General features: G+C 38.5%; 1 protein-coding gene across 1 annotated transcript in view; it reads right to left on the reverse strand.

Annotated features, from left to right (window-relative positions):
* Positions 1-20,331, reverse strand: part of SP4 (Sp4 transcription factor) — a 30,461-nt gene that overhangs the window by 9,661 nt on the left and 469 nt on the right. Inside the window, exons 2-3 of the mRNA XM_008631344.2 lie at positions 19,938-20,038; positions 17,910-19,458 (exon numbers count right to left, since the gene is read on the reverse strand). Of these exons, the coding sequence (XP_008629566.2) occupies positions 17,910-19,458; positions 19,938-20,038 (1,650 nt within the window). The remainder of the gene's footprint in view (positions 1-17,909; positions 19,459-19,937; positions 20,039-20,331) is intronic.

The raw sequence follows: 20,331 nt of genomic DNA on the forward strand, positions 1-20,331 counted from the left end.
TGAAAGGGCCCGCTGTATCCCGGGGTGCACCCAGCAGAGTGCAGTGAGCCAAGCGAGGGCAGTGACTCGAGGGCAGTCCCGCCCTGCTCTGCACCACTGCAGCCCCACATCGAGCACTCTGTGCTGCTTGGGTGCCTTAATGTAGGAAGGACATCAAACTATCAGAGTGTGCCCTGAGGAGGGGACCAAGATGATGAAAGGTCTCGAGGGCAAGACTTACAAGGAGCAGCTGAGGTCACTTGGTTTGTTCAGCTGGGAGAAGGCTGAGGAGTGACCTCCACACAGTCTACACCTTCCTCAAGGGGGGCAGTGGAGCGGGAGGTGCTGCTCACCTCTCTCCTCTTTCTGGTGACCAGTGATAGGACATGAGGGAATGGCATGAATCTGCACCAGGGGAAGTTCAGGTTGGACAGTAAGAAAAGGCTCTTCACTGAGAGGGTAGCTGATCACTGGAACAGCCTCCCCAGGGAAGGGATCAAATGAAAATCTAAGACTGACTTGATGAATGAAGAATTCAGCTTCATTGCGTAAGTCCATTGATCTCATTGATCTTCTTGATCTAAGGAAATCTGGATTGCTGTCTTGATACTAAAGCAAAAGAAACTATTCCAATATATGTAAGAAATGTAGTTTCTTGAACAGCAGAGTAATATTACTGTTTATTTTAAAAGTTGGTATTATACAGTCCTAGAAAATACACTAATAAACCTAATCTGACACAGAGATATGACTTCCAGTCACAATATGACAACACTGAATGCCAGCCCTGCCAGTAACAGGACAAAATATAATTAGATACTGCCATTTTCAAAAATTCAGTGCCTTCATACAACTGTGAAACTAAAGGAAATACACTCTCTCAATAAGAAAATAGTAACAGGCAACCAGAATTCTTCAGAGCAGAACACAATCTTTTAAGACTTGAAAGTCCTCAGTATTGAAGCATTCATTTAAAACATAAAAATTCCTCGGGGATAACATGAATCAGAGAGATTTTAAAGTGTTTTAGTGACTTCTGCAGCATCCATAACAGACACCACCAATGGGGATAAGACTGGGAAGAACGCTCTCTCTGAAGCCTAAACTGCCCAGCTACTGAGTGAGCTAACACACAACCCAGCATGGGACAATGACTACTTTGTTCCCATGATTGCTGAGGGGCAATAGATGCTTGGACAGTCCATCTCGTGTAACACCATGCTACCAGCCAGAGATGAAACCTAATACACACCACCTAACACCAACACACACAGGCAGATAGGTTAGTACTGAAGAACACAATATACAGAGAACCTCCCAAAGTGACTTGACTTGTCACCTAAAGGCCACTGCTGGCTACATGAAATAGAATAAATCTGTTTTCTGCCTAGGTCACTACCAGGTTATTTTCATCTGAAGCACTGACCAAATCTTTCCAGTTATCTCCCTCGGCTTATGACGGGAAGTTGCACCTGATATGTCTAGATATGAAAAAACATGAATTCCTTGTCCTCTTAAGAAGGCCATAAATACTGACAGATGCTGAGAGTTTTCAGTTCTCTGAAAAGAGCAAGGACAAGCCCATAAGGGATAGTGTTTGAACCCTACTTGCTGTTGGACAGATAGTAAAACAAACAAAAAAACTCTAAAAGAATTCTGCTATCTGCAGCAAAGGAAAAATAATTACAGGCTTAACCTTGAGTGCAGTCCCCACATGTTTAGGGGAGAACAAAGTCTTTCTTTTCAGAATAGCAATGTACTGGAAATATATTTATTTCCCATACTTTAATGGGAAAGAAAAGCACTCATGATAATCCTTGAGGGAGAATATGACAGGGTAAGAAGAACATCATGATAAAAATGCAAAGAGTAGGATCAAGTACTTTGGTCTATCAATGGCTGAAGATGATACTAGAGCTTCCAAAGAAAATGCTAGTAATGGGGCAACGCCTTGTTAGGCTGTTAAGCTGTTGAAACACTGACTAAGTGCTATAAATAGCCAAAGTCAAAAAAAGGCTAATAATTTTTTTTATATCTAATGCTTATCCTCATATGATAATATTAATATGATAATGTGATTGCTTGTGTTGAAAACCAGTTGCACTTTCTGGTGAGTCAAAAGTAAATGAAAAGGAAGAACTTGCTCAATGTGTAGTCTTCTGCAGAGCACAATCCACTCTCCATCTGTTAAACATACCCAAGGTGCAAACTCCTCTAATTCACAGAGCAGCAACATAAATGAAGAGCCTGTGAATTATCACTACAAAAGTTAAAGATACAACAGATATTGTGGCCTACTGCAGCCTCCTATTCTATTTTCATTATCAGTCACATTTTTGAGTACATTATTAAGAATTATACTTTTTTATTGCAGTCTGTTAGAAGGGATGACTCCATCTATGTCAAAAAGTCCTACTGGAGCAAAGAAGTCCTGAGACCTAATCAGCCTGCGGTCAGAACTCAGCTGAAGAGGATAATTATCTCTTTCTCTCTGATTTTATTGAATTGTTACTCAAGTTTCAATGCAACCTTTCCCTGGGCTGCCAAACCAAGGCTTTTGAAGTAAGATGTGAGTTGAGGCATCTGAACCCTGAGGAGGATGACTACTTTTCTCACCCCATGACTACTGGCCAATATCCAGGACATAGATCTAGGATATGCCCAATCCACATTCATAGAGAAGCCCGTTCAGCATTTCTAAAAATCCAATCTATTTTGCTGATTCAGTATGAACCAACTTTCTTTGTCCAAGTGACATGAGATTGGTCATCATGAGATGACCAACCACACAAGGGTCTTCTGATACTTTTTCAGAATATCAAGTACCACTGCTGACGCACACTTCACCTGTTCTGAACTCTCCTTCTCCCATGTGAGGACAGGGCATATCCTGGAATACAGGATACACACTACTGAGCTACCACCCTAACCTATTTATTAAACATAATACAGTGACACATTTGAGTAGAAATTCTTCACAATAATTGTAAAAATGACAATAAAAATACAAAGGAGACAATGCCAAATAAGGTTGCTGAGGCAGACAATTACATTCCCCACATGGTTTCAGCTAAACAGTAATTAGATGACTGCTCTTTAGATAGCATTAACTAGTAGTAACATTTTCTAATAAGAATGTTGATTTTTCTTCCTTAAATTAGTCTCATGGAGTCACTATTTTAAACTCCCTTCCCTTGAATTCCACTTACTAAATTCAGAACAGAAGATTCTGAAGCTCTCAAAATATCATAAATACTGCCTTATTTGAAGCACCAGGCCACACCATTCAATAAGCAAATCTAATTTTTTGAGGTAAAAGAATAACTGAAGAAAGCACACATATAAGATAAATATTCTTTGTCAGAGATTTACATAGCTATCAGAAAGCACTGGGAAGTTCAATAACATAATTACTGGACTAAATTTTTGTTTTGAACTCCTGAGAGAGCATCCTAACAAGCTAGCACACAAGTAGTACACAGGGTAGAAATGTATCTATTCTCATTTTAAAGCTGTTAAACATAAAAGTATTTGTTCTTTGACAATAATAGGAGTGTATTTTAGACCAGTTGACATATCTTTTCTCCTGAAGAAAAATCAAAAAAATTTCACAAAACAACTGACAGAACATGCCCAAAATCTCAAAGTGATTTTGTTATAGTCTTGAGTTGTATGGGATTTTTTTAAACTATATACTAGAATTCTATGGATCCCTAGGGGCTTTAACTTTTACATCACTTGTATTACACACGAAACACTTTAGTAAGTATTAAAGAGGAAGAAAAATAAAGGGAATATAAAGGGAAGATAAGAGAATTTAATTATTTCTTACATCATATCTACCAAAGAAAAGATACTGAGAAAACTTAAATGTTGATATGAGTTTGTCAGCAGCCTACTAAATTAAATGAGGGCAACTTCTAGAAGCTTGAAATAGTGAGGATTTTTCAGTTGAGAGGATCTAGGTATAAACTGGCTTCTTATTTGAAAAAAAAACCAACCCAAACCCAACAAACCTGCTTGCTCTAAAAAGAGGTGGTTGAGATAATGTTATCCATACAGGAACAGAATGATCTCTTGACACTTTCTAGATGGAGAAAAAAAGGCTTATTAAAAATATTCCTTTCATTGTCTTACTAGAGGCATTAAATGCTATTTAAAGCCTTCCAGAAATGCTGCTACAATCATGAGATCACTTGACATTGCTTCTTCCTGACATACTCCAAACCACAAGACCTGATATCACTACACTTTGCCATTCATAATCAAACCTTTCAGTAACAAGAGCTCTCATGTTTCAGCACAGGTTTCAGAAAGAGGTCTAAACAAATCACTACGTGAGGGAACAAAGTCACACTTCAGTTCATCTATGTTATTCTGTACAAGTCGTGAAAGCAGTCACTGCACACTGACACCTGCTTTTGGAAGAGAAAAAGTTTTCTCAAGTTCCCATGATTTCTTTAATAATGATTTCTGAAATTGTGAAATATCTTGATTAACAAAATCATCACTGAACTTGTGTATGACTGAGCTTTATTGTACATACTGTCAGAATATAAAGTTAAGGTCCAACTGAATGTTACAAAATAATGTTGATACAAAATAACACTGATACTCAATTGCACTTAATTTCCTCTCAGGCCTAAGTTCTCTCTTGCTTTGGGATAGTAACCATTTATTTGACCACAGGACAAAATGCAAACAGCAAGGAAACCTGATATAGTACTTACTTTACAAATCAAGTGCAATAGGAGTCTCACTTATTGCAATATTACAAATATGATTATGACAGAATAGAAAATTTTTAAGCTTCTCAAATAGAAGAACCTGCATGATCTTAGTCACTAATCTTTCCCATTTAAGCCATTAAGTAAACGCATTACTTATTAACACAAGATACAGGATTATGATTGCACATCCTTTACTCTTCAGTATCACTTGGTCAGCTTTCCAATTTTGCAGTAAAATTGCATCTTAGCAATTAAAACTCACATATATTTTCCCCTGCACGAGTTTGTAACACATTCATGCAAGAAAATTCAACAACTTTAAGTAACTACTATGAAGCCAAATAATACACACACATGTATCAATCACATTTTTGGTTAAAAATTAATTTGCAAAACTGTAACAGCATTTGAATTATCTAAGAAAGCTAATGCACGGTACCTAAAAAGTACTTTTCTACAGAGTGACTGACCACTGGTTATTAGGCTTGGCCATCCATTATAAGTCAAACCAATTTCCTTTTACCACACACTATACCTGCTTTCCTATTCTTGTTCATCTGAAGTAGCAAGCAAGAAAGACTACTCTCTGAGGCAAATAGGGGAGAAGGGAAAGAAAATGACTTTAATGATCTACACAAATCATGAGAGTAAAGCATTAGAAAATTGGATCTTGGAAAGAAAAGAAATTTAAGACTAAGAAAAGGACACTTCAAAGTTCTGGTACATAGTTCCTCCAAAAAAATTTGATATACTTCCGGTTGCTGTTGTGCAATCAATGTTTAGTAGTCCAAAAGATGAGAGCATCAATGAGAGAGTTATCTCAGTAGGGTGCACCTTACTGCAAAATCTGAGAAACACTTTGCAAAATGTACCTAGAGCCACAGTGGCTAATGCTGCCAAAAAGAAAATTTGTTCAACTGCATATTCTAGAAAGCAAAGAGAAGGCTGTAGTTAGCACCCATAATTCAATGCATATTACTACAAGACAGCCTGCAGAGTTCCAAAGCTCTACAGGCATCAGAGCTGATGCAGCAACTCACCCATTGACAACTCACTGATGCAAAGCAATGGGGAAAAGAAGTTTCTCATCCTGCCTTGCCCTGCATACACCAGGTACGGTAAGCTTGAAAACACCCTTTAATATTCTTTTTCCACAAAGACATACAGTAATTTATAATAAGATAATATCTATATACTTTATATATTGATTTATAATACAATATGCTTATAATAACATGTCTATATAATATAATAAAATATAATGCTTTGACTAAGATATAGCCAAGATTTAAACATTTTTTAAAAGCCAGTGTCAATATAGTTAGAGATCCTCTTTTTTTTTTAAAAAAAAATCTACTACAAAGGAGGTTTCATGCTGAAGAAAGAAGCACAAATCATATTTTAAAATTACATCTATGCGAAGACAACACTGAATTTAAATATTTACACAGAAGATGATGCAGTATGCTGACAATTCTGCTCTCTCTTCTAAGCAGTGGTTAATAAAGATTTATGAAGAAACAATATGTGACAAAAGAAGAATTCCCCAGAACACAAACAGCAACCATTGATACAAGGGACCCACACATTCTGTAGAGAAGATCACTTTGGAATAAGGAGAACTGGATTGACCCAACTACTACAGGAAATTTGGGTCATCACAAATCACAACGTTGTGTCCAGATGCTACTACAAGCAGAAAGTTTCCAGTGCAAACTGCAGCATCAAATAGACATCCGTCTTTTCTACCTCCTACAGAGGCACTGCAGCAAGTTTGTATCTTTTGTCCATGGCTAACTTTGTCAAGATTTGTAGGAACTTGTTATACTCTTCTTCAAAACCTTCCTAACTCTCAGTGTGTTAAAAAATTACCGAACAGCATAGTAACTAAGTTTAACTTCTGTTGAAAGTACCACTTCAAGAGTGAAATTTAAGGCAATAAAGTTTAAGGGGTTTAAGCATCTTAAAAAAAATGAAGTCTGTTTCCTTTAGTGCAAGAATCATATTGGTAACACAAAACAAAACCAGGGCCCCAGAAGTTTCACCAAGTTACTTTAATTTTAAAAATGGAAGGCCTTACTCTAGTGCTTTAGGACAACCTGAGGGCACTCCAGCACTTTGAGCCAGAAAATAAGTTTTCCCGGCTGGTAGCACCTTTCATTAAACTGAAAGAAAGTTTATTTTTTATTACTTTACTAAACATAGGAAGGAGCTACCACAAATACAACACAGAAAGACCCATACAAAACCAATATAAACATCAAACACAGAGCTACAGTTTCACAAAATTTAGTCTTGAACAACCAAATGGCAATGTCTCTGGTTGTTTTGGATACTGTAACTTCAAATGAAAAGAAAATATGTTTAATTTATTAAGTATTCTAAAGAAGGAGATGGAATCAGAAAAATAACTTGTTGTACTAAAGAAAAGAGACCCTTCCAAAAAACTCTTAATTTTCATCATCATTGAATAAATAGTCAAAAAGAAAATCATATTTAGGGTGAGTGTCCAAGAACACTTCCCTTCAGATGAACACCAGTAGTTTCCTGCACACTGAAACTTAGAGCAACAATTGAAAACTCAAGCAACAGCTGTGCTGCAAAGTATCAGACATATTACATGGAAACTCGTAGCAGATGTAAGAAATTGAGATTCTTAGATCTACTTTTATGGAACATCTCCCTCTCCCCCATCCCCCTGCACAATTCTCAGATTATTCTACAGCTTATAGCCACAACAGAATGTGGCCCAGTTCTTTCCTTTAACTCTTCCCCCTAACTTTTAAACAGGGATAGGACTAGAAAGAAACCTGTGGACTGTCAGTCTCCACAGTCTGACTAGCAGAGCTCAACACCTGACAAACTGAAACAAAAAAAAACAAAAATCCCAAAACAAAACAAAAATCAAATACCTGTCTTACACACTTCTGCCATATGGAAAAAAACCATACACTCAAAGTGTCATTTTTTGCATCCCCATTCAATTTCTGAGTATTGCCATGAAGTAATAATAACTGAATTTGAAAGGACAGCATTAGGCTAACATGAAAAAATATAAGCTAAGATTCCAGTATGCTATTTGGATTTTGCGAAGTAGGACTGAGAGCTTTTCTGGTTGGGTGTTATGGGATTTGGACTATGCTTTAGCCAGCTTACATATTTTACACTTGACTAGAAGGTTCATGAATGTCCTTGAAGTAAATATTTTGGCTATATGAAATATATATTGATCAAGATAAAAGTAAATGTGCAAAAAAAAAAATGGCAAGGTGATTAAAAGGAATTTAAAGGATATTATCAGGAAAAAACCAATATTCATGAACCATTTTTAAATATCTTACTGTGTAAGACTAAACTTACTGTGAGCCACAAGTTTTGGTTTTATTAACAGCCTACAGGTGAATAAGCTGACCAATATTAAAACAAATTTGTTTATTAAAGATGTAAAAATGGAAACTTTGTTATAGCCTTCATCAGGCAAGGACCAACAAAACTACGTATCATAGAATCACAAAAGAAGAGCCACATAAATCTGTAAGATCCAAACCAAAAAAAGTTCTGACATTTTCTGTAACACTGTTAACCCTGTAAAACCGTTTACCTAGTCTTGTTTTTTTGGATCAGAACAAACTGAAAAGCTTCATGCTTTTTTCAGTTACTTCCTGATGACCAAAGAAACAAGAAAATCAAGGCCCATATTTCTAAAACTTCAGTATTTTTCTCAAGGGAAAACTGGTCACATCATCACTTGAAACTATAATTAAGGAAACTCAGGCTTGTACTTAACATATATCTCAAGGGCTTTTTCGGCAGGAAGATCTTAACTGGTAATTCTCTCTTTACAACAAAACAATACTAGTCTGCCAACCTATGAAGATTAAATATGCTTGTTGGGGTGACACAGTTTTCCCGATGACCAACTGATCAAGGTGTATGACTGCTATCAACTCTCAGCAGCATTAAACATCAGTGGAAACTCCACTGTTAGGAGAGGATGCATACAGAAATCAATGTAACTGTATAACCATACCCCAAACTAACCTAAGCATGTGCTCTGATGCTACATTTCTCAAGAGACTACAGATGTCCAGAGCTACTGTTTTGGTGAAAGGGTCATAACCAGAGCAAAATATTAATTATAAAAATTATACTTTATTATGCAGTCCTGACTACTTCCAAAGCTACTATGCTATAGCATATAAATCAAGCAACTTTTATTAACTAAATTATCCATTAAAAATTATTGACCACTGAAAAAAGAGTTGTTTTTCAATAATCAGAGAACATGCTGAATTGGAAGGGACCCACAAGCATCATCAAGTCCAACTCCTGGCTCTCCACAGGGCAACCCCCAATAATAACTCTGTTTCCCTTGAAATTAATATTCCTCTTAGAACACAACATCACATTTCATATATAGTTAGCTTTTTCAAAAATCACTGCTATTAAAAGGTTTTTAATATATAAAACCAGTAAGAATTGATTTATTTCATCTACTAGCTCCAAAATCACATGAAGCTTAGTACTCCAAAATTTAAGTTACAGGGAGGAAGCTGTTGAAATGAAATTTTGAATATGCTTCCTGTCTTTCCCTCACAGGTGGTAGTGGAAGAACAAGGAGGTTGGCTTAGTGCAGATCTAGGTATGCTTTAAAAAAGAAAAAAATACTATGAAGCTGTTGAAGATGTGCCATATCACTCAATTCACTTACTTGGCATTTTATGAACAAGAAAGCTTAACCAATTCATTTTCTGTTCTATACACTCCGATTTCTGACAATAGGGAGTGAGAGAGGGGATGGCAAAACCCAATATTCTCAAGAGAGTGCATCTGTATTGATGACACACATAATCTAACATGGAAACACAGCTTTGGTAACATTGTTCTTTGAAGACTTTAAAGCTTACATTTTCTTCTTGAAGTTTATAGCATAGAAATAGCTCATTATAAACCTATTTCACCTGGCAATTATGAGCAAAGTTGGTACTTGAAATGGTTCCCCTTACCACTTTATTTTAGAAGTAATGATGAAGTCACACCTTGCTACTCACAGGTCAGTCAGAAAAGACTTGTTTTACTGAGGCATATTTACCAGGTTATTCTCCATGGGCAATTTATCTGAACAGGTAGATTGCAGATCCCTTAGGCATCAAGTTCAGGAACAGTATATTGACACTTATTTTTATGCTACCATCACCATGGCAAATGTTTGTTTTCACCGGCACAGTTTGTTGTTAAACTGTTTCTGCCACTGTATTGAATTTCAGTTTAAGAAAATCCCATAACCAAAGCAATTTTGTCATTAGAAGACTAAATGCTTCTCCTGTAATTACTTTGAAACATTTGAAAAGGATGCCAGCACTATAATATTCAGAACACTGTGGTTCTGCAACAATTCTCAGCTCAAGGCAACCTGAGAACAGTTGTGACCTTTCATGATTTTGGAAAAAGTATGCTACATTTCTATACTCCTCCCATCTACACTCTCAGAATGCCAAGTCACACACTATGAAGTAAAAAAAATCTAAGACAGACTCCTTTTCTTGCTTGTTGTTTTGGTTTTCTTTTAATACAGCTCAGTACTCTGTACTTATCTTTTTACTACAGATTCCACAGCTTGCACCTTGTTTCTTTCAAGATGTTTGTTGTATCTTGCTTGTCGGTGAACATCCAGGAAAACACTGCATGTTATTTAAAAAAAAAAAAAAAAAAATCATGCAACCCCTGTCTTTCAGCTTCTTTGACTTCGACCTTTGGTGTTTATATTTGCCAGTTTGCTTGTATGTAATGTGGCTATTTTAAACCCTTTTCACCTTTTTACCACCTACAGGCATCTCTTTGCTTAGCTACACCACTTACTGAGTTCTGTTTCTTGACATACTCGCTATTACATTAACACGAGAGGAGCCCCACAGGATATATGTTGTCACAAAAAGGCATTTTCTTTCATTCAACAACGTAAATGTAATATTCTAGGACTTTAGACTAAACACCTTCCCCTCCCTCAAAATCCACCATATGTAATAGAGAGTAACAGAAGACTCTGAGTAGTATGAAGATTAATCAGGTATTTTAAGTTTTCTTAATAGAGGAGCTTAAGAACATTCATAAAAATGTGTCTTATGCAACAATTAAAACACAATATATTGCAGACAAATACTGAATGCATAAAAAAAATTAGGCAGACTCAGAATGGACAAATTCAGAGAAAATAAATCCATCAAGAATTATTAAACTTGTTAAAAAAAATCTATATATTTGGCTCAGGAAGATGCAGATGACTGAACGGTGGGAAGAGAATCGGAGCACTGTTGTATGCATCACCTGCAGTCAGCATGAGACAGGGTCAGAAACACTTTTGATTCTTATATTCATAGAATCATAGAGTGGTTTGGGTCACAAGGCACCTTTAAAGATCATGCAGCTCTGGTCCCCCTGCCATGGGCAGGGACATCTTCATCTAGATCATGCTGTTCAACGACCTACCCAACCTCACCTTGAACACTTCCAGGGATGGGGCATCTACAACCTCTCTGGAAAACCTGTTCCAGTGTCTCACCACCCTCAGAGTAAAGAATTTCTTCCTTATGTCCAATCTAAACCTACAATTTTTCATCTTAAAACTGCTGCCCCTTGTGCTGTTACTGTGGGCAGGTCATGGTAAAAAGTGTTTTTGACAAGATCCTGTTGTATATTGAAGGGCTGCAGTAAGGTCTCCCAGAGCCTTCTCTTCACCAGTTTGAACAACCCCAGCTCTCTCAGCCCATCTTCATACAAGATGTGTTTCAGCTCTCTGATCATTTTCATGGCCCTCTTCTGGACCTAACAGATCCATGTCTGTCTTTTAGTGGGGATTCCAGCACTGGACACACTACTATGGATGGGGTCTCACAACAGTGGCAAAGAGGGAGAGAATCACATCCCATGAACTACTGGCCTTTGTTTGTTTTTATGTAGCCCAGGATACAATAGACTTTCTGGGCTGCAGGTGTACATTGCCAGCACATATCCCATTCTTCATCTACTAATATCCCCAAATCTTTCTCCACAGAGCTGCTCTCAATCAATTACTTCATCATGCAATCTACACTGAGATTAGGGACTCTCCCATCACAGGAGCAGGACCTTTCATTCAGCCTTGCTGAAGTACAATGAAGTTCACATTGGCCCACTTCCCAAGCCTGCCAAGATCCCTTTGGATGGCATCCTTTCCCTCAAGCACATCAACTGCACCACTCATTTTGGAGCTATCTGCAAACTTGCCAAGGGCACACACAACGCCATTAGTAAAGACACTGACAGTACTGGTCCCAGTATGGACCCCTGAGGGACATCACTGATTACTGATCTGCATTTGGAGATTGAATCATTGAGGGCAACTCTGAATGTGACCATCCAGCTACTTCCCTATCATCCACAAAAATCTGTACCTCTCCAAGGCTACTGTGAGGGCCTATGTCAAAAACCCTAACATAAGTCATGGCAGATGAAGTAGATTATTGTCAGCAGCTCTTCCTTTACCTACTGATACAGTCCCTCTGTGACAGAAGGCCACTGGATTATTCAGGCACGATCTGTGCTTTGTGAAGCCATGTGTGGTGTACATTTGGGACAGCATGTTGGCTGTGGCTAATCACCTCTGTACCCACGTGCCTGGACATAGCTTGCATGTGTCTTTCATGATCGTACCAGACACAGAGATGAGGCTGACTGGTTGGTAATTCTCAGGGGCCTACTTACTACCTTTTTAAAATTGGTGTGATGTTTCCCTTTTTCCAGTCACTGTTCCTGAGGGACATACAGTTAATCCTTTTTTTTCCTGTTTAAAGAATTTGATGGAATGCTTCAAAGTCCTCATCAAACTTTGACCCAGAATGACAGTCATGTCTAAACAATATATTGAGTCTTTGAACTGCAAGTCCTAAAACTAGTGACTGTCACACAAGAAGAGTTAATAAAGAGGGAAAGGGAAGAGAAAGCCTTGAAGACAGGCTGAAGCTGGATGCAGACACCTGGGAAAATGCACAAGAAACCAGGAGACCTCAAGGTACTGACAAATTACATAACTACTAGTCACAGTGACATGAGAGTATCTGGCCAAAGAGAGAAATGCCTTAGTAGCTCACATTATTACAGAGTATGGAACAGAAGGGCAAGGCTCATTATATATTTTTAAGTACCCCAATAAGAACACTTGACATTGAATTTCACTGTCATTAAGAACTAGTTCGGAGCCCACAGCACACCCCTACAAAAGACTTAAAACTCTCCAGCTGTACTATTTCCAAGCAACAGACTGTTCCACTGAACAGAAGTCATTGCTCCAGGTTATTTTGGGTGGATGAATTCCATATTCCCCATAATTCAGGCCATGTCACCACTCATCTTCAAGAAACTGCCCAGAACTTGTGTTGCAAGGTGATGGAATCTGATGACTTTTGCTTAAAGCAAGTAAAAAATGCTTGGAACAAGTATACATAAAATACAAATAACATTTTTCACTATTTTAAAACAAAATCGTCTCATTCACTTTTGTATGGTGCAAACACCTCCATCATCACGCCACAATATTACTCTAAGATGTATAATTAAGGTAGATATGAGTTTGATCTATTACTTTTTTCCTCATAAAAAAGAGGGAATTATTCTGAGGGAAAAAACAAAAAAAACACCCAAAAAAAAGAAAAAGAAAAAAAGAAAAACACCAAAACAAACCAAACAGACAAAACAACTTAGCCTATCAAAAGGAAACAATTTTATTAACTGTTTATTTTTCTTAGAATCAACTAGTACTAAAATCAGTTCCTTTCACATAGTCCCTTATATTGTCAACTAACACATCTAGACAAATCAAAGAGCCTGAAAATAAGCTTTGAAAAGGCAAAAGATACCTTATTTTAAAAAGGGGCTGGGGACAGGAATCCTTTGAACTTGCATCTGCAACTCTCACAGCAGAAGCCTTGAAAAAAGGCAAGGGTACTCTGCAGTATCTGCTTGTCCCCAAGACCACAGGGGCTAAATTCAGGAAGTTGCCACCTGTAACATTCTAGGCTATCCCCTTCCAAGGGGAACCTTGTGCAGAACAACTGACAGAGCACAGAAGAAATACTTTGTACAGAACTAGCTTGGTAAAAGGCTATGACAGGTCCTGATCCCTTAGCAAGGCAGGTATTAGTAGACCTGTGAATGTTCGAGCAAACAGTGGTTTTTATGTAGCCTGTTGTTTGACTACCTCTTAATTAAACAACTGTTTAAAGACCTGGTTTTAATGCTCAGAAACTTAACTGGATGAGAAGATTAAAACTTTCTTCTGTACATTTAATTATACCTTTGACTGACACTTTATACACCTCAATAAAATTTTACAGAATCACAGACTGGTGTAGACTTTAAGAGACCTCTGGAGGGCATCTGGTCCCATCACTCTGCTCAAGCAGGGCCACCTACAGAAAGTTGTCCAGGACCATGTCCAGACAGTTTCTGAATATCTCCAAAGATGGAGAATTTGCAACTTCTCTGGGCAACCTGTGTCAGTACTCAGTCACTCTCAGAGTAAAATAATACTTTTCACCATTGACACTGAAGTTTTCCCTCAGGCCAGAAAGCAAAACAATGCAAGAACTTCTCTGCTTTGTCCTCTGTTTTGACCACACGCAACATACAACTCAAAGTATGGTACTTACCAGGATCAGTTTTTGAACTCTTAACTGAAAAACACAACAAAAAACCACAAACACACTTATACGTCTTGCTAGGTTTACAGTAGACTTTCAGTAACAAAGGTTATGAAAGGTAAACCAAAGTATAGTATTTACCAGAAGATTTTAATGTTTTTCTTCTCAATGTGAAATTTTCCTCTTTTGGAGTTTAGAATCCATTTGACAAAGCAGTAACAACAAACCCCCCCCCAAACCACAAAAAACACAACTCCCCCCATTTCTCAAAAATTTTTATAAATTAACAATTCCATTATAATTTTAAGCTAAGTATTTTTTTGCTTTACTAGTTCATTTACTACTGAAAAACTACAGAAAAAAGAAGTGTTTAAATATCTCCCTGTGGAAATAACTAGGAAAACCACTGTACATGGAACAGAAATATGACACAAATACAAAAACATTTATTTATTGTGATTTTTTATTGTGATTTTTAAAGTTTTTTTCCTAGAAACTCAGCTGGCTTGATTGAAGGGGTTTAATTGAAGGACAAAGTAACTTCTTTTCCTTAACAAAGTTAGAGCACCTGAATCAATGCATGGGATGAGTTCCTCCCTCAGCCTTCTCCTTAATATCTTCTGGACATCCTCCATACAGCTCATTTCTAACACCTAACTTCTACTGCTCATTTGTGGTGATTGATCTACTTGTGGAGAGTTCAGCTTATTTTCAAGACACTTCACACTGGCAAGCTCAGGTACTGCAGGGAAGAAATACCAGTCTGCAGATATTGAGGTAGCTGAGCTGTTTATTTTTTCAAAAGGTTTCCTGCAATGATGCCTGGGAATAACAACAACAACAAAAAAAACAAACAAAAAACATTTCAAATAAAAACCAGCAAACCTGAGGAAGTTAACAGCCCTGATCAAGTCAGCTTATTCTTTTTAAGTGGCAAGCAAAGTTTGTATCTTAGCATATTCGCAATTTTCTATTTCATAACCATTCTTTCCTTGGAATCTTAATACAGCATTAAGGACTGCACATCATGTTCTTCACTTTCCTTTCCATTCTACCACATCTCCCATTCCCAGAGTGTAGCATCAGGAAGTTTCACAGGACAGAAGCAGAGATAAGTAAGAGAAGGAAATTACTACCAGTCTCTTGCATTCACACGGCTTGTTGCTTCTCTGTAACATCAAGTCTTGGGGAAAAAATAATACCTTGTTGACTAGGGAAAGGAAAAAAATGTCAGAATACTTAGAGGGGTGGAGCAACTCTCCTATGAGGAAAGGCTGACAGAAATGGGGTTGTTCAGTCTAAAGAAAAGAAGACTCTGGGGAGATCTTATAGCACCCTCCAATACCTAAAGGGGTTACAAGAGACTTGGAGGGGAACTTTCTACAAGAGCATGTAGTGATGGGACAACGGGGAATGGCCTTAAGAAGAAAGCAGGTAGGTGTAGGTTAGACATAAGAAAGAGGGTTTTTTACAAAGAGGCAAATACTGGAACAGATTGCCCATAGAGGTGGTGGATGCCCCGTCCCTGGAAACATTCAAAGCCAGGTTGGATGGGGCTCTGAGCAACCTGGTCTGGTTGAAGATGCCCCTGACCACTGCAGAGGGATTGAACTAGATGACCTTTAAAGGTCCCCTTCAATCCAAACTATTCTATGTTTCTATGATTCACTGCTGCCAAAAAAATTATAGAAACAGCCATAAGGCCTCCTGGGAGCAGGGCGGGAGAGAGTGGGCACAGTGAAGAGGAATTCAGTGGTCACAAAATGTAGTCTAGTTAACATACAAACACTGTATGACTAAGGCTTGGCTTGTCCAGGACCATTCTTGTGACTCATTCCCCTTCTTTCATCCTCAAGTTACCAATCTCAATCCCTTCATTTTCCAAAAGACATCATATGCAAGCACAGGTAAGGTCAATATAACCAACAAAGAATATATTCAGAATCTCTTGCTCTAATTCCTGCTAGTGTGTACTAAACAGTAGTACACCATAAGTAAGCAGAGAAAAAACCTAAATGCAGAAAGGTTCTTCCTGCAGCCCCAAATCTAGGCTGTTCCCAAAGCAGGCTTCCTGCAAAGAGCCCCCTACCAAAGTACAGACTTCTATCTAAGAAAATGGTCAACCAGCACCTTCCCATCAAGAAAAAAAAGTGTTCCAAGGTAAATAGCAAGGTGCACAGCTATAGCTAACCAAAACTTCTCTTTGAACCATTACAGCTAAACACAAGGTCAAGATTTTACTTCTGATTACCCAGATTAAAGTTTGAGTGACACTCCTTAAACAAGCCAGGTTTAGTGCATCTAACTCAGCTCTTAGTATAGCAACATGCCATCCAGTGCCACTAAGTACCACAGCAGACTAAATTCTCCCAACAGCAAATTTCTTTCTACTGAACTGTTTAGTCTCCTCAAAAACATTTCAATTAAAGAGAACAATCTTCTGCCCAGTGAAACATTTCTCATCTTAGTATATGATTATAAAAAAGCCAGACCATTTAGGAATTAATATGATACTAATGTTTGCTTATGCAGACTGGACAGCAGTTAAACACAGTGTGCTTTTTCTTACAGTTTTATACTAAAAAACCTGTGCTGATAGTCAGGCTGTTGTTAAGAAGAGTTTATTGTAACTACTACAATAAAAGATTTTTACTTCTATGACATAAACCCAAGCTTAGGTAAGTAGCTATCAAGCTGGCAAAAAGAACTCCTACCTAAATCAAGTTTTATCTGAAACATTAAAAGTCGGCAAATTTTACATAGTTGTCCTTGTGAGACACTACAGAGACCTTGCACAGACCAGCATAATCAAACAGGCATTTCACAGTCCATATCAAAAGTTTAGCAGCAAGTACTGAAGTACAGTCACCAGTTGGTTTTATTATTTGTTCTAAAGCAAGCCACAGAAACTATGCTATGTGCAAGCACACCTTATTCCACTCAATCTCTTTGCAGAACTCAAACTTTATGAACTAGTGCAGAATGCAACGAGTAGTTCCATATGAATGCATGCCAGGAAACAAGATAACCCAGGTTACATACTGTCACTTCTCATTCTACATACCTTAAAAAGAGATTAGCAATACTGACTGGTTGGAAAAAGCTTTTTCGTGTTGTTTTTCAAACATATCAAAGCTCTAATAGTAAAGTCTCATGTTCACTTCTGGAGCCTACAGGTCTTTAGTAAGATGGAGGACAGAATCATTTAAGCATAGTTTATCAAATACAAACAGTTCCATTTCAATTAACATAACTGGTAATATTAACTCAGTGTTTAGCAAAAATATCAGCTGTTTTAAAATCTGAATTTTACTGGTAAGTGAAGTGTAAGATATTTCCTCACAGTTAAGGGTTTAATGTTTATTACAGAAAATTTTGAAAAAAAAGCATTTATCTAAAACCATCTGGTATTCTTGTAACAATAAAAAGAAACCCAAACCAAAGCCACAACCAACCACCTCAAACAAAACAAAACAAAACAAGCCCACAAACAAGCAAAAACCCAAAACTATGTCAGACCACTCACCCGCAACGCTGGTAATGGTAACAGGAACTCCTTGAACTTGAACACCTGCAGCACTCAGGTTGGCAACACTTACTGTTTGAAGATTAGGTACTGAAGCAAGCTGGGCAGCATTCAGAGTGATGGGGGTACCAGCAACAGCCACCGGAGCAATCTGGGCAATGGTTGTGCCACCACTTGAAGACACAGGGGTAATGGTTAGTTGTTGAGGTAACCCAGCATTTTGAACTTGAAGATTTGAAAGGCTTTGCAGATTCTGAACCTGCACAGTTTGCCAGCTGATCTGTCCTGATGGTGTTAAAGTTGGAGCCCTGATGAGCACCTGAGTTGGGCTCACTGCCTGCAGCTGAACATTCTGCAAAGGCTGCTGCTGGATGGTCTGTATAGTCTGCCCTGACTGGAGCTGAAATGACTGTGGAGGAATGGCCTGAATAATTTGCTGTTGAGGCTGCTGGATCTGTATCTGCTGCAGAATAGGCTGCCCTACGATCTGGACCTGCTGAAGGGAACCTGACTGATCCTGGACATTCTGTAGTCCATTGGACTGAAGCTGACTGGAGCTCTGGGCTTCGGAGTCCGTAGCAGTTGTTTGAGGTTCTTCAGTCGCCTGCTCTGAACTGCTGCCTGCTGTGCTTGTGTATTGGCCTGTTTCTGCAGAGCTTACCAGTGTGTCACTGCTAGTCAGAGATGTTGAGGCAGTGGTTGTAGCGGTGGAAGATGAGGAAGGAGACTCTGGCATGGTACTACCAGAGGCGGAAGTGACAGGTGTAGACGCCAGCTGATTTCCATTGGAAACTCCACTCTCAGTAGACTGGCCAACTTGCCCTGAACTTCCTCCAGTGGCAACGTTGTTAATCACAGGCAACGCCAGGGTTACCCCACCAATGTTTATAGGTAGCGTTGTTACAACTTGCGCCTGAGTACCAGGAATAGTTTGCAGCTGCAGCGGTATGGAAACACCAGGCCGAATTTGGACTGGAACTGTCTGATTTGCTAGGTTTTGAGCAATAACATTTCCCGAAGCTGTCCTGTTTGCAGTTGTGAGGATAGCTTGATTATTCCCTGCAGGAATAAGCTGAATCTGACCCTGTATGTCTTGTAGACCAGTAGCATTAGATGGATTGATTTGACCTTCTGTTGTCTGAATCTGTGGAATCACTTGGTACTGGACACTACCGCTTGGATTTTGTACTTGAATGACTTGGAATTGTCCCGGGGTCGTTGTAGAAGAATTGCCCGATTTGGTTTTTGAAGGAGATGTACTTCCATTGTTACTGCTGGAGGGACTTGCTGCACTTGAGGCAACAGAAGATCCTTGTTGAGCAACATTATTTTCTTTTGAAGCAGAAGGAGCAGCAGCAACGAGCTGCCAAGCATTTCCAGCAAGCTGAGTTGTTACCAATTCCAACTGCTGTGGCTGATTCTGAAGCTGCACCAAACCTTGATTTGGGTCTATAATAATCTGCTGCTGTCCAGTTCCTTGATTCTCACCAGGAGTTCCTATTTTGCTGCAAGTAGCTGCTAGCAAAGCAAGAGGTGAAGGCTGAGAATCCTATCCATAAAAAGAGAAAACAGACAGGATTCAGGAGAAGAGTGCAAGTATGAACCATCAGAAGTCAGCATTAAGGTTTGCACAGGAAGCCAAAAAAAAAAAAAAGGTGCTTCTGCATATGATACAGCTCTGAATAAGGAAGTATGAATTGCAGTAAATAATCTTTAAACATGTCCTTAAAAGTCCCTAATTATCAGTGATTATGTGACCGCCAACACCTCAACTGCATCCTTATTTCAGTCCTTTTTCCCCCTTAAAATAAAGAAAAAAAAATTTTAAATGCTTCTATTACATGGAAAGCAGCTGATCACTGCAAAATCCAATCAAACAAACATGTCCAGGCAGTAAAAACATTGCACCCAACCGTGTTTCATCCAACCCAAAGAAAGATGCCCTGAGCAGGAAATGCTGTTAGCTGAATATTTAATTTTAAATGCTAATAGTTTGGGCACTTCCCTATTCGGGTGTGTGTTCTTTACCTGTGAGCTTCCAGTTTTCCCTTTTTTATTATTATTGTTGTTATTCTCTGCCTCGGGAGATTTCTCTCCCTCTGTGGGCATAGTTTCCTCCTTCTTTTGATCTGCAAAAATATCAAGTGTAACAGGTTAATTATTCACCTTCATTTATACAATAACAAAATCTACGAGCATATCCTTTTTGGTTCCCAGCTTGTTGCTTTTGCCTCTTCATAAAAACAACAGTACAAATCATTATTACAAAAGAACGAGTCCTAAGAAACGTGGTTTGAAACCCAACCCATGGGGGCTGGAGAGTTAACACCCAGAAAGGGGAGGTTTGGTTTCCTCTCCCAGAGACAGCAGGAAAAAACCACCCACAACCCTCCTCCTCCTCCTGCCCCCCAAAGCATCGACG

Source organism: Corvus brachyrhynchos, unplaced genomic scaffold (genome assembly GCF_000691975.1).
Source record: "Corvus brachyrhynchos isolate BGI_N302 unplaced genomic scaffold, ASM69197v1 scaffold84, whole genome shotgun sequence".
NCBI lineage: Eukaryota > Metazoa > Chordata > Aves > Passeriformes > Corvidae > Corvus > Corvus brachyrhynchos.